The sequence below is a fragment of the Falco peregrinus genome, chromosome 6 (assembly GCF_023634155.1).
Source record: "Falco peregrinus isolate bFalPer1 chromosome 6, bFalPer1.pri, whole genome shotgun sequence".
NCBI lineage: Eukaryota > Metazoa > Chordata > Aves > Falconiformes > Falconidae > Falco > Falco peregrinus.
Window position 1 is genome coordinate 75,338,345 of NC_073726.1, and position 14,824 is coordinate 75,353,168.

General features: G+C 35.1%; 1 protein-coding gene across 22 annotated transcripts in view; it reads left to right on the forward strand.

Moving 5' to 3' along the window:
• Positions 1-14,824, forward strand: part of C2CD5 (C2 calcium dependent domain containing 5) — a 67,312-nt gene that overhangs the window by 44,871 nt on the left and 7,617 nt on the right. For all 22 annotated transcript variants that reach the window (XM_055807897.1, XM_055807904.1, XM_055807907.1 and 19 more), the window contains 9 exons: positions 1,620-1,806; positions 2,829-2,993; positions 3,316-3,456; positions 6,350-6,413; positions 9,809-9,870; positions 10,858-10,956; positions 11,371-11,460; positions 12,270-12,357; positions 13,435-13,521. In XM_055807897.1, coding sequence (XP_055663872.1) covers positions 1,620-1,806; positions 2,829-2,993; positions 3,316-3,456; positions 6,350-6,413; positions 9,809-9,870; positions 10,858-10,956; positions 11,371-11,460; positions 12,270-12,357; positions 13,435-13,521 — 983 coding nt within the window. The remainder of the gene's footprint in view (positions 1-1,619; positions 1,807-2,828; positions 2,994-3,315; positions 3,457-6,349; positions 6,414-9,808; positions 9,871-10,857; positions 10,957-11,370; positions 11,461-12,269; positions 12,358-13,434; positions 13,522-14,824) is intronic.

Genomic DNA, 14,824 nt, shown 5'->3' on the forward strand with positions numbered 1-14,824 from the left:
GAGGTTTTTTTATGATCCTGTAATTATCATTCTCTGACTTTTGCTAGAGCAGATTTACTGGAGCTACTGTAGAGATGTGTTCTGTGCTCTTCCTTTGGTGTTTTCCATATTATTAAACTGTGTTGTGCAACATTGTGGAAATTGACTTCCAGTCGCAAGGTGGTCCCTGATCTGTCTCTGGAGCACGTGCAGATGTCCCATTTTCTCTAGAATTATTCCTCAAACATTCCCACCCCTTCCTCAAAAATTAAAAAGGACCTGAAGCTTATTTAGAAAGATTTTGAGGTGAACTTGTTATGATTGGGTGAATTACTGTGTTTTCCTGATTGTGTAATAATTGTAGTCCTTAAAAGAAAGTGTTGTCCGTTCACATCACTAAAATGTACAGATGTCATGTTCTTTTTGAATGAAAATTTGTCACTGAATGTAGGTAGTCGTTACACTGGTGTGGGGTTTCAATTTCAGTTTGTGGGACTAAACCCAAAGAGTGGACTATGATTGACATAATATAGTCAGAGATGGGATTTCTGTGCTCTTTTCTTTTATTCTCTTAAGATAAGTATTTTGAGTCTGGTTAATGCTTGAGCTGTGAGGGTACTCATTTATTATTTTTTGTCTGAAGTGTGCCTTGAATAACTGTATTAATAGGAATTTTAAAAGGTCTACCAGTAGGTGTAATTTCCTGTGCTTGTACCTGAAGTGTTTACGAGGTTTGTGGCAACAGAAATAGATGTTTGCATTTGGGGTCTTACTAGAGGAAAAGTTGAAAATAGACATTTTCAGATGACAGTCTCAAGGAGTTCATGTAAAGAACTGACATTCTGGTTTACAGTTGCAGCAGTCTGGAAGAATACACTTCATCAGTTCTGAGGCTCAACTGAAAAGGGCTGCATAACTGTCCCTTGAAATAATCTATTTTGGCAGGTGGAGGTGATGTTTAACAAATACCAGACAACTTGAAATAGCAAAGAAGTTGTCTTTGTCTTCAGTATTTGCTTTGAACAAGTGAGCAGGGCAAATTTCTAACAGTCGCTGCTATATGATAGGACTATTAATATATTTAGCTGAACATCTAGTAGATGGTTATCTGGAATCTGTAGAAAATGTCTTTGCATTTTATAGTTAGTCAGTGCTGTCACACCGTTACGATAAAAACCCTGTGTGATACATATTCTTTCTGTCTGATAGCAGTCCTTAAGCATGTTTTAAGGAAGGAGACATAACTTCATTCAGTGATTTACAAAAATAGTGTGTTTGTAATTTTTATATTCTGCTTCGGTAGGAAATATTTTTGAATGTTGCTAAAGGTTATGTATTGTTCTGTTTTATAAGTTTACTTTTTATGTTACCTGTTTTTATTGTTAATATAAATATAGTTTCCTATTAAAAATGAAAAGCAAATGTTGCTTACTGAAACTCAGTGCCTTGGTGTGCCTTGATCTCCCTGATACGAATTTGATATTTTCAGTATTCAAAAATACATCAAAAAGAAAGTGATTGTATTAGGTTATACAGTAAGGGGGGAAAAAAATAACATCAAAGTGCCCTGCAATCACTTCCAGTCTGCAACAGTCCATCAAAACTGTGTATCTGATGTCACATACTGTTTGTATTGTCAGGTTATGCCGTCTAAAGAAGAAAGCTCAAGCTGAAGCAAATGCAACATCTATCAGTAATCTCTTGCCGTTTATGGAATACGAAGTGCACACCCAGCTGATGAATAAGCTTAAGCTGAGAGGAATGAATGCTCTGTTTGGGCTGAGAATTCAAATCACTGTGGGAGAAAATATGCTAATGGGGTTGGCAGTAAGTACAATGTTAATCTTGGGATTCTTTTGCTTTCTGACAGTATTTTTTCAGGACACAAAGACATACTCTGAATTCCACAACCCTTGTAACTAGAGATAGTAAAATGTCATTTTAAGAATAAATGAAGTGTTGGAAATGAACAGGGTGTCTTATTTGTTGACAAATCAGGATATACTGTCTGTCCTTCAGTGCCAGAAAAAGATCTGAATCTCCTGAAACTCTGTAGAGGACAAGATTATTAGAAAAAGGATGAGAGAGAAGAAACTTTTATTGGTTTAATGGCATAAATTACAGAAAAATGATTGTGTTTGTTAAAGGTCCTGTTAGAGTTCCCTGCTACTCAAGTTACGTTACTGTTCCATGACAAGTAAGATCGATTAAGTCTCTCAATAAATCTTCCAGTTGGTTGCCAACAAGAGAAAGATCTACTGCCTCTTCTTTGATGGCACTGAAGAAATAAATGGTAGATTGGAAGTGTTAGAGATAGTCAAGAAATGTTCCTTAACTATGTCTTCTAACCTCATTCTGTCCTGTGCAGTTAGCATAGTGAAGCATGCTGCTTCTTCCTGCATCAGTGTAAGAGGATGCTTGAGTAATACTGACTGGCTTGCATGTTCTTTTGTCTGAAGAGATGATCTGTTTTTTGTAAGTAGAAATGGGATTGTCACGACTTCAGTGATACTGTAAATGGTTTGGCTGGGTTTTAAGTTCTTAAAACCATCACTTGCCTATGCAAAATATACTAGGGCAAAGGTTTTAATTCAGTGTTTGGAACTTGTAGGTAAGTTAAGAGCTCCACCGTGAAAAAGACCCATGAGACGGAGGAGAGTTTATTGAAAGAATAGTGGGGTTTTTTTGTAAGTGAACAGGAGACATCCATTTATTATGGGAAGAGATCATGTTGTAACATGCATGTCACAATGCTGTCCATTATAGCTTAAGCATTATGGAAAACTTTACATGAAAATATGAGAAGTATGTGCTTATGTAATTGTAATTTCTTTATGACTTTTTAAAAGTCTGCAACAGGTGTGTATCTAGCAGCTTTGCCAACACCTGGTGGTATTCAGATTGCTGGGAAGACTCCAAATGATGGCACCTATGAGCAGCATATATCTCACATACAAAAGAAAATAAATGATACAATAGCAAAAAACAAGGAACTTTATGAGATTAATCCTCCAGTAAGTAAAGCTTTTATGTTCTTAAAGCATTCTGAGTCAAACAGATACATATATACTATGTATATCTGTGAATTCTTGCTGATTCATTCAGAACATAAGTTGCTTTTTAATCAAGATAGAGATTCTTTTCACTGTATTCTGGGAATCCAGTGGAATTTCTGTATCTCTTAAGCCACATATCCAAATCAGTTCGTACTTATTTAGATGTATTTCTCAGCAATTTTCCGAATGTTCTGATTCTTAGAACTGTTAAAAAATTGCTTATAATTGAAATTATTTCTAACCTACATAGAACAATTGTTAATTTTTATGTCCTTTTTAGGAGCTACCTGAAGAAATCATTGGGTCTCCTATTCCAGAGCCAAGACAACGTTCCAGGTTATTAAGATCTCAATCAGAAAGCTCTGATGAAGTTACAGAGCTAGACCTTTCACATGGGAAAAAGGATGCTTTTGTCTTGGAGGTGATTAAGTGTTTTCAGTAATCATTTTCATACTTCTCTTTTCCTGAAATATATATAAAAAAATGGAGTAAAATTTTCTTGCTTATCTCCAAAGACAGTTCTTAAATGGAAAACGGTATATATAATTTTGGATCAGTAGATGATGTTAAGTATTGGATTTTGCATTGTCTTTATTTTTCTTACTCTCTTTGCTTAAAGCGTAGCTATATTATGTCTAGGGACAACATCTGAAAAAAAGATTGCCCTGCTGTTCAGGAACATGTAGCAGTATCTAGCATAATACCCAGGAGCTGTTAATGCCGTTCTGCCTGCTTCAAGCACCAGTCATGACTGATCAAAAACTTAGATACATTTTTGTAAACATTGCAGTTCTGTGTTATCACAGTTTACATTTAGCAGAGAAAAAGCTTATATATTCTTTCTGTTTCAAAGCTCTTATTGTTACGTTGGATATTCAGAATTACTGGTTTCCAGAACTGGTAGTATGCAAAGCATTAACAAAACCATGCATATGTCAAGAGAGCACCTAAAAGAAGACTTGCTTTTCTGAATTTCAGCTGATGAATTTCAGAGTTCAAGAATTTACAGCTTCAGAGAATACCTTCGAATTCTTTCTACAGCTGTAACTACAAAAAGGAACAGCTATAGATAACAAACATAGTTTTCTTTTACCTTTCTGTTCACTAAAATTCAGTGGTGTGATTTTAACATTGTACAGTTTTGAAGGAAAGGAGCCAAGTACTGAAGAAGGCTAGTTTTGATCATCTGCTTGTAAATACAGGTATTAAAAGTATCTGTCCTGGAGTAAGAAAAAGAAAACAATTTAACTACAGCCTGTAATTGCAGCCTAAGGTACATTCAAGATTTTCCTTTATGTTAATCTCCACAAACCACTGTCTTCATAGTAAATAATCTGGAAGAAAGGTTGTAGATAGGGAGAGTGAGAGAGTGTTGTAACAGCAGTGCATTTGTAAACAGAGGTAAGAAAGGAGAATGAAAAAATAACAGGTTGGGAGAGGCTGGCATAGTAAATTGAGAGTGGCTGCTCTTTGAGTAAATTTTTGCTCTCCAGTGGATTACAGGTATACTAGGATCAAAGTAAGTAAATTGCGAAGTCTGTAGAAGTAACTTCAATGGTAAACTCTCACATTAAAAAGGGATGAGGGCTGTTTTTGTCAAGTATTTTTGCAGCTGGTCTTAACAGGTTTTTGTTTAATATCATCATCTGTGTAGACTGACAGGAGTGGAATTGTATCCTCAAAACAAAAGTTATGATGGATGCTCTCTGAGGCACTGTACTGAAATGAATGAGCACATCAGAAAATACTTTGATAAATGCAAAAAGGGTTGAATGCCTTTGTAGGAAACAGAGGATTGTGTAAAGCTTAAAAAAACCAAAAAACCCCTCCAAACAAACGAAAACCAACACTAAGACTGTTATACTGCAAGAGACCCTTTGGACAAATTATGAAAATACTGGAAAAACATAAGCCCAGCCTCCATTTAACTTCTAAAGGCTATCCAGTAGAAGATAGGGAGCAATAATAAAAGCTTGGCATACTTCTGTCCAGGTGCCTCATAAAGAAGTTTGATATGATATAAGCAGAGAGCCAGCTGGTTAAAGACTGCATTATATACTGCAAGCAGAGTTTAACTTTTTCAAAGTTTAGAATTCTTCCTTCTACCTTATTTTATTAACTGTAATATAGGCACTTGGGGGGGATAGGAGGAGATCTCCATGTGGAAGGAAAAAAATGTAAGTATACTGTAGTGTACTATAGAGTACATTATAAATGGTGCTAAAGTTAGCAAGGAAAATGACATCTGATGTTTAAGGACAGTTGTTTAATGGTTTACATTATGTGAATGTCTTGGTCCTAGAATATGTATCCCTGTGTTTGGTAGTTTAATCTTTATTTATAGAAAAAAGAACGTCGTCCAGCCACTTACCCAATTTCTTAACAAAGACAGTATTATCAGAAACAATAGTCCAGGAGCTTTAGTGAAACTGATGACTGACCTTGCAAGAGTAGAACCATTGTTCACTGAAAATATGTTAGAAAAAGTGGTAATAAATTCACTGTAATGAGGAAGTGCTAAGGGATGCTGGGAAGGCAATTAGGAGAGGTAAGGCTGTCTGTATTATAAAAAAAGAAAAAAGATGACTCCTTTTACTTTGAGAGGGAGAGGGAGAAACAATATCTGACAGAGAACCCTTTAATACTGGAGCTAAAATATAAACAATTTCCAGAATACTTGGTAAGAAAATGTGGGAAGGTAAACTTAGATCTCTTGCAGATGAATAAGGCAGAATGAACCTAAAGACACATGACACGCAAATATTTACAGAAGGTATCTGGGCAGATACGCTCCCAGTCTGATATAAAATAACAAAAATCTTATAAAGATTGGATGGGAAGAACTAATAATCCCTAAATCTGCTTTTTCCTATTCAATTTTCTGCTGCTGTTCGTACTAAGCAGAGTTTTTAAATTCCTGGAAAAATTTTTGTGTGTCATTGGAATAGGCAGAGAATGACCACATATGTGTAATACAGACTTTATGAAAGCAGCTGGAAGAAGTTGCAAGTTATGTGAACCTTATTCAGCAATTTTAATTGTTTTAAAAATTCTCATCATTCTTGTCTTACCTGCTGCAGTTACTGTGTGTTCTGTGCACATTGCTTTATTTTTAATACAACTTAATTAAGGGAACTATTTTTCAAGTGTTAAACATACAGGCTGCTAGTTAAGACTCAGAGGTCTGGTTATGGAATCTTGTATTAAAATTTCAGCTGCTAGATATAGATCTCTTGATGACAAAGTTTTTACATCTTTCTGAGACTTCCGACTAGAACAGCAAGGTGATTTTAATAAATTATTCCTTTCTTCAGATTGATGACACAGATGCAATGGAAGATGTACATTCTTTACTGACAGATGTTCCACCACCTTCTGGTATAGTTAAAATATTTTTCTAATTTATGGTGTATGCTGCAAAATGACACAATAGAACTGGTTTTATTTTTTTAAAAAAAGTTCAAAAATAACAGTGAAAATATTCTTGAACTGTTCAGCTTGTCATATATACACCTGTGAAGAACAAGTCATTAAACCTTTTATTTGGGATTGTTGCTTATTGAAAACTGAAGTAAACACAGTATTTGAATGGCATTTTGTACTTCACAGATTCGTACTGTTGCAAACTTGTTTCTTCATATGGGTATTGCAATTGGATCTGTTTTACTACTATACCAGTTTCTGAAGTTTTTTTAGACTGAATGGCTAATATGTAGGTTTTAGGATCAGTAAAAGTAGTAATGAGAACAGAATGGTCTTCAAGTATTTGTAGCCATATAATATGACATTGGTGCTGTATTCCAAGAATGTTATGTACAATGAGCAACTTGCCCTTCCAGCACTCTTTTCAACGACTGCATTTATATTTTCCTTGCCTTGTGATTGTGCCATACTGTCAATTTTAGTCTTCATGTTTGCTGCATTTGTATATTTGCTGTTTAAAAAAAGCAAAGTCCAAAATGATTTGGTCTTCTTTAAATCACCCACGGCATTTTTATCCGAGTCAGTATTGGCTGTTTTCTGTAGAAGGCAGTAAAGCCAAATAATAGAAATAAAGTAGTTTCTAATTTCTTCAGTGGTTTTTATACATGTATTTTTTTTAAGAACTGTTGCAACCTGAGAACACAGAATGGATTAAAGTAAATAGTTTTCAAAATTCAGTCAGGAAACTTGAAATCAATGTCTTTTTACCTCACAGTATGAATACAAATGTTGGGGCTGCATTGCTGGCAATAGAACATTGTGAGGTTTCCGTTTAGTTGTCTGCATTTAAAAATTACTTAAGAACCCAACATAGGGAGAGGTGTACTGAATCACTCAATGTCTGCTTGCTGGTAGGGATCAGGTGAGAAGACGTATTGCATTAATTTAAGTGCAAGGGAGAAAAAAAAAATCCTGTAGAATAGCATGCTAACAGTTCATAGTTCAGCATCATCCTGAAAGAAAGTTACTGTCTTCGTAAATGATAGCCTTTGACAAACTTTTTTGTACATTTGACTGACTGCATTTTGAGCCCATGTGTGCTTTCAGTGTTCATAGAATGTTGTGTCAGGATCTGTACCCATCTAAGAGCCAGCTTCTTACGGTTGATTGGTATCAGCCACTTTTCCTTACGTTGGGAAGAACAGTGAATCATTGCTTTGTGTCAGTCGTCTTTATGCTATTTGTGGTTGCATAGATACCTGTCATACATCCTTTTGATGGAACTCCTGGGTCTGGATAAGAGGTTAATGTACTTGTCTGTTACATGGAAGTTGCACTGTACATTTGGTTGTCCTTGTCCTCCCTCTCTTGTTTTTGTGAGTTTCCCCATGTTTCTTCTGAGCACATTACCTGTTCCCTTCCTAATAATTGGTATCAGTGTTTATCATTTTGAGTACTTTTGAGCTCAGAACTACCCTTGTCATAGTTATCTGTTAGTACCACCAAATCTTTTATTCTTCATCACTTATCCATTGTTGGGTCCTGCTGCAGTTGCTGTCAGCAGTCACCTCATTTTATCCTCTTTTGCAGATAAGCTTTGAATACATTTGAAGCATACAATGCTGAGTTACAGATGTTTCCACTATGAAAATTGAGCATTTATTTTGACCCTCTCTTTCCAGTCTTACAATAATTGCATTTCCATCAATGGTACTCTGTTCTGCCCTTCAGTATATTAGTTGCTTAAAGAGTCCTTGCTGATGGATCTTATCAAATGCTTTTTGATGTCCAAAGTAGACTCTGTCAGTCAGATGTATTTTGTCTGCATGCTTGTTGACAGCTTGTGAGCCATGAATGTTGCTAGAAAAGTGGTATCAGTTCCTCTGCAGTGTCTTTTTTTTCCATCTACCTGTGAACTCCATTTTCTGGACTACCTTCTCTGGGCCAGTAATACAGGTATCCGTACTAGGCACCTTACTAGGTCCCAGTCACAGAAAGCAGCTCGCTACCTGAATATCCTCTCCTCTGGTAGTGGGGTAATTTTAAGTTGGAGTTCAGTGCCGGTTAGTCAGCTATTTAATCTTTTGCTTTTCCTGTTGTTTATATGAATCTTCATTTTTAATCTGCCTATTTTGTTCAATTTTTCCTTCAGACATTTTTTTTAGATTGGTTCTCAGATGGAAAATAAACAAGGGACTGGTTTTCCACTATTGTGGAAAGCTCCACTACTGCGGTGGATGCTGAATGGGGCGGGGGGGGGGAAAGCATCATGGGTTCTGCTGTTACGTTATCATCTATGCTATTCTTTCTGTATCTTACTTGACTTTTCAACAAGGTTTCTGCTTTTGATGTTCTGAAAGAAAATCGTATCTATTTCTACCTTTTGCAAGCTGCTACACAGTTTCTTTTTCTAGCTTATTTTGTGCATTTACATAGGCCCTACCAGATTTCTCTTTTGTGCTCATTTAGCTGTATCTTTACATTTTCAACACTGACTGTTTGCTGTTTATAACTTTTCTTACGCTGCCATTTATTTGTTATACTTTTCTTCTTTTTTCTTTTTTTTGTGTCTTTTCAAGCCCCTGTTAGCAAGTGCTACATATTTGCACTCAGTCTCTGGGTAGTATTTTTAAAGCATCTCTATGTTGTCTGTCAAAAGTTAGCTTTTTAGCTTTTCCTGTCACACGTTTTTAATAACTTTCCTAATTTGTATGTAGTTTGTCTATATAGAAACTAGACAGAGCAGTAGTGGATTTTGGGGTGTTTGCCTGTCCTACAAGAATGCTTAAATATGTTCTGATCGGAGCTAAAAAACTTGTATACACACTTCTCCCTGCTGAGGACCAACTAGTCCGGGGTTTCTTGGTTTGTGGGTTCCACAAGGAGCAGTTCTAAGAAGCGGTCAGGGAGTTTGTCTCACCAGTTAGCATCAGATGACATGAGTTACCTGATTTCCATGGGGAGCAACTGTCACTGTTGCATTTCATGTTGTAGCCTCTCTCATGTTCATCAACGTGATGGCATTTCTGGCCTTGCTTTTGGCAGCTGAAGAAACATTCGGAATAAGAATTCTGTAGTGAATTAGTGTTTTAGAAGTGGCGAGTTCCATCTTTGCAATATTTTTTTCACTGCAGTGTGAATAACGTCTTTCTTTTGTATGTTATATTGTATTCTTCAGATGCTACATTTATTTTTTGAATGTTGGTCTTATTTCTGGTATATTATTCCATATTCAAAAGCACATGAGGGAAAAGACTTGTAAAATATCAAGTAAGGTCACATATATTTCTCTAAAAGTATTTTTATATTTTGGTGTGCCACATATATTTTCCCAAATGTTTTCTTTACAGGTTTTTACAGTTGCAACACAGAAATTATGCCTGGTATAAATAACTGGACACCAGAAATTCAAGTAAGTATATTCAAAGAAAATTAGAACATTTTTCCAAATTGTGTTGAAATATACTGTGGTAATTTAAATACATATTAGAGGTCACTGATTTTGAAAGATAAATTAAAAAGATAACTCTTGTGTTGGAAATAAAAGCAGTATTTTGGTAAGAAAAACGGGTATGATAACCTGGTTGTTTCTTTGTGGTTTTTTTAATGCTGTTATGTAACAGAGAACCTGGTACAAAAATACAAAAATTAGAAAATAATTATGGTAAATATGAACTCTAAGGTTTGGGGAATTTTTAAGAGCTTGACTAGTCTTTGAAGCCTCTTAAAATGAAACACATTGATGACTGTGTTACTTAGTGTGAGATGCTGAGTATCATTAACATTAATAGCTTAAGATATGCAAGAATTAGGTAAAGCCAGTCCGGTGAGTAGAGAAAAATTCCATTTTTAATTAAGTTTAAACATCTTGGTCATGTTTGTACAACACAAGTCAGTCTCGTAGAGAGGGAGTTAGAACAGATCTAAGTGAGCTATTACACCTGATTGGCACAATGCAGTACTGTGCTTTGAGGAAGCACAGCTTAAACCTGAAAACAGTATGACTGCACCAGCAGCATACGCTCAGGCTGATGGGATTGCCTGTGTGTCTGTATATGACATTACATTATTGTATGCAAGTAACGTATGATTTTCAACGGCACTTAAAATATGTAGCAGGTAGAATGACACCTTTATGAAGCAAGTAAAAAGAACATAGAATATTTCATGTCATGCTTAATCACTTGTTTCATATTTTCATATACATTAATTCACAGAAAAATTGCCTTTTGTTTGTAAAATTTCATAAGCAATTACTTGACTTACTGTTGCTACAGTTTTTTTCTTTTCTCTCCCTCTCCTGCTCTGTTTTCCTTCTTTATGAATTTGCTTTGGTTTTAACATAACATACAGGCCTGTGTTGGGAAAAAAAACCCAAGTATGTTTGTTTCTAATTTAGATGTTCACAGCAGTAAGAGTATCCAGATTAAGCAACATTAACCTAACAAATCAAACACTTAATAAGAACTTTAATGATCTCTGTGAAAATCTGTTGAAGGTAAGAATCTTATTTCAAACATTTTTTTTTTAATTGTTCAAATGGAAGCAAAGTAATATCAGGCTATATTGAAAATAATGTTTTCTTCATAATTAATTTCTGGAATTAGACTACAAAGGGTCTGTAATTAATTTGTAAGCTGCTCTAAAGATAGATTCAGCCTTCTTAGTATACTAATGATTTCCAGAGCTTTTTGGATCTGAATGAGTCCTTTGACTGGTAGTGTGCTCTAGAAACAGGAATATAAGGACTGCCACATAGTAGATTGCATTCTGTCCTGACTTTTCACACCTATAGTTCTTCTTCAAGAAAAAATTAATATAATTAGATGTGAAAAATGTTTTGATCTTTGTTTTCTGTGAAATAAACCATACGTTATTTAGAGTAACACAAATAATGTCTTGTCTTCAACAGAGCCTGTATTTTAAACTGCGATCGATGGTTCCCTGCTGCCTTTGTCATGTAAATTTTACAGTTGCTTTACCAGAGGATGAATTAGTTCAGGTAAGTAAACTGCTTTTGACTTCCAGCATGTAGGGATGCCAGTTTTGGCCTTTAATTAACATTTCTTCTTCAGAGTAAACTAGGTTAGGATTTGATTTACTAGTGTGTCTGGTGAATTCTGAGGTAAAACTTCAGGCCATAACATTCAGTGAAGAAAAGGGATGACATATTGAATTCAGCAGTTTTAAGAATTGTGAGGCTACATGGCGTTTCATGAGCACAGTGCCTTTTAATAGTGTTTACCTTTTGTTAGAAAGGAAACGAAAAGCCCTGAGTAAATATCCATTAAAAGGTGTTACCACGTACACTACAAGAATATGGCTCACTGGTTTTCTAAGTATGCTGTCATTATAATTCTTTTTCTTGCCATTTCAAGATGGTGCGACATATACTTCATTATTTTTAAAGAAAATGTTTTAAAAGTATAACATCATGCTTGTGTTCAATTAAGCATCACTTTCAAATACAACGATAATGAGATTTCATGTTCTCTTTTATGTCAGTTCACCAAGGAAGAATTGGAAAGAACTGATGAATGAAATCGTAAACATCAGACAAACAGTGTCAGGTGTATGCTCTAATGAGGAAGCTTAGTACTACCTTTTATGCTCCCCTGTGAAGGGTTTTTAATATATCTACTTAGATGTTCTTCTCCTCCTCCCTCACCGCATGGGGCGCGCCGCCCCCCCCCCCCCCCCCCCCCCCCGCCTTATTTTTCTGTGGAAGAAGCTGTCTTGTTTGCAAAATTATTTTTGTGGATTGCATGAGAGATTAAGTTACCTAATATGCCATATATTTCTGATTTGCAGATTGCAGTCACAGCTGTTGCAATTACATTTGACAAAAACCAAGCATTGCAAGCCAACAAAGCCCCTACAGAAAAATCACAGCAAAGAGGTAAATATTGTGAGGCATGTGAAGATAAAGAATTAATATTTTTCTTTCTTTTTTCTTCCCCAGTACCTAATGAGTCTACATTTCAATTTCAGTTACATACACATGTTTTTACAGGGAGGTTCTATAAAAATCGTAAAGTCATAATGGAGTTTTGTAGAGTTCATGTACGTGACCTCTGGCAGGATGACACTACTCACCACGTATTAGATATTTGCTTTACATAATCAACAAACTTGCCAACATTTTTTTCATGTTACTGTATTTCCTTATTTCACGTTCCATCTTTTTTTGAATATTTTTCTTTGAAGAGCTAGTGTAACAGATGATGGCATTTCCATTGTATTTTGGAACATTGTGTAAGTCATGAGAGAGTACTTGTTCTTGTAAGTAGCAAATTTTGTCCTTACTTCAAGAAGGCAGAAAATAAATTATTCATAATACTTACAAAAATCTCCCCCAAACCCTAAGTAGGTCAGTAATAGTTTTGGAGATCAGTGAAGCATATGGCATTATATTATATATAATAGAAGAGACTGCTGCAGTCTGTGTATGTCATCTTGCTAATGAAGCACCATTGTAATGCTAGAAATGTACATATGCAATCTGGGTATGGGAATTTAGACAGAACTTTGAAGATTCTTCATTCTGAAGAATGGAATTAGGTAGTAGAACAGAGCCATAAGTTTCTAAAACTTTATAGTTATATTTTACTTCTTCAATAGTAACAGTAAATTTTCTTTTTTTATGTGAAATAAATAAAATGTTACTTTTTACTGTACTGTATATCTAACTCAGATTCACCTGCAGAATCAAATCTAAAATGCTTGAATTCACTTAATATTTTTTTCTGAATATACTAAATCAAATCCTGTTAAGTGGAACACAGGTTTTATTCAGTTTTCCAGCTGGATTTATTGCCAGACACCTAAGTTCATACAGAACTGCATCACTATATGCATACGCTGAAAAAATCTGTTGCAGTTAGACCTGACTGAATTGAAATTGTAGTGCTTATCATTACTGGCAAGTCTTACATTGGTGGTTAATTTTCAGTTGAGTATGTCTTTTCTGTTGAAGCATCTACAGACAATGAAGAACAGTTACAGTTTCCATTGGAACTTTGCTCTGATCCCCTTGCTTCACAACCATTCTCACCAGCTAAAGGTCAGTTACATGGAAGAATGCTGAGCTATTGTTTTTCACTGATTTTGAGTTCTGCTCTTTCATTGTTGCATTAGCTTTAAAATATCTGTAGTTTCACATGCTTTAAATATTCTTTACTACCTAAGCATAATGGATACGTTCACTCGTAAAGTCCAATTTTTTGAGTCACGTAAGGCTAATCATTCTGGATATATTATTTTGTCAATTTCCTGTACTACTTATACCTTTGAATTTAGAGTATTGAAAATCCTGCAAACCACTGGGTATTGAGTGTCATTTGACTTAGTGTTATAAATTACCTAATAATTAAGCTTGCCTTGTACTGCTTTGCTTCCGTAAATGGCCCTTGTAAAATGAAGTCCATGTATTGTCATTCTCAAATAATTAATCTCATAGTTCTCATGGTGGGCTGAGCAAAATTGCATGCAATTGTTTTTTAAATGAAAGGTACTTAAACTTGCATTGTAAACAATTAGTACAGTGCAGCATGTTTTAGCTGTTAAACAGGCGCTTTGTTTTATCTGAGATAGAGCTGCGTTTCAGGAATGGTTGTCACGGTTCTATGACTGTATGAAAAATTAGATTATCATGCATTGAAATCAGATGTATTTACTTCCTTCTCTGTTGCTGGATTATCTACCCACCAAAATGGCTAGTGACAGGAAATTTAGTATCTGTGAATTACTGTAAATGTTCTTTTACTAAAGTGTTAAAAGAGCTCCCTTATGTAAGTTGTATAAAAGAGGGTGCCTACCATGTTTACTTGTATTTTCAGAGGTCAGTTTAATTTCAGCAATATTATTATCATTGCTTTGGGGTTATTTTTAATTTTATTTTTATGCAGTTGTGTGTGCTTAACTTCCAGCTAGTCACATTATGATACGTTAAGCTTTAATTTTCAAAAAGAGGAGCTATCCAGAAATTTCTGACTGTGTCCTTTTTACTGTTACTGGACTGTGCTACTTGTGTAATGGACACTGACCAGTAGAGGGTAGCCTGTTCACGTGTATCACTTTCCCTGAGCTTCACATTCCATATTGTACCACACATAGCTTTAGAGGCTTTCAACTAGATAATTATTTCATCTGCCATTTCTTCACAAGTAGACTCGAGGTTTCATTGTATTTACATTTACTTTGCAGTTTGTTTAATATATTGATACCTTTTTTTACATACTTTTCTGTAAAATTGTTACTTTAAAAATATTTATGTACAACCTTATACAGTAGTGACCTTTAGTAAATGATCATATGATAATTTGCAAGACAGATTTACTAAAGTTAATTATTTATACCAATTTATT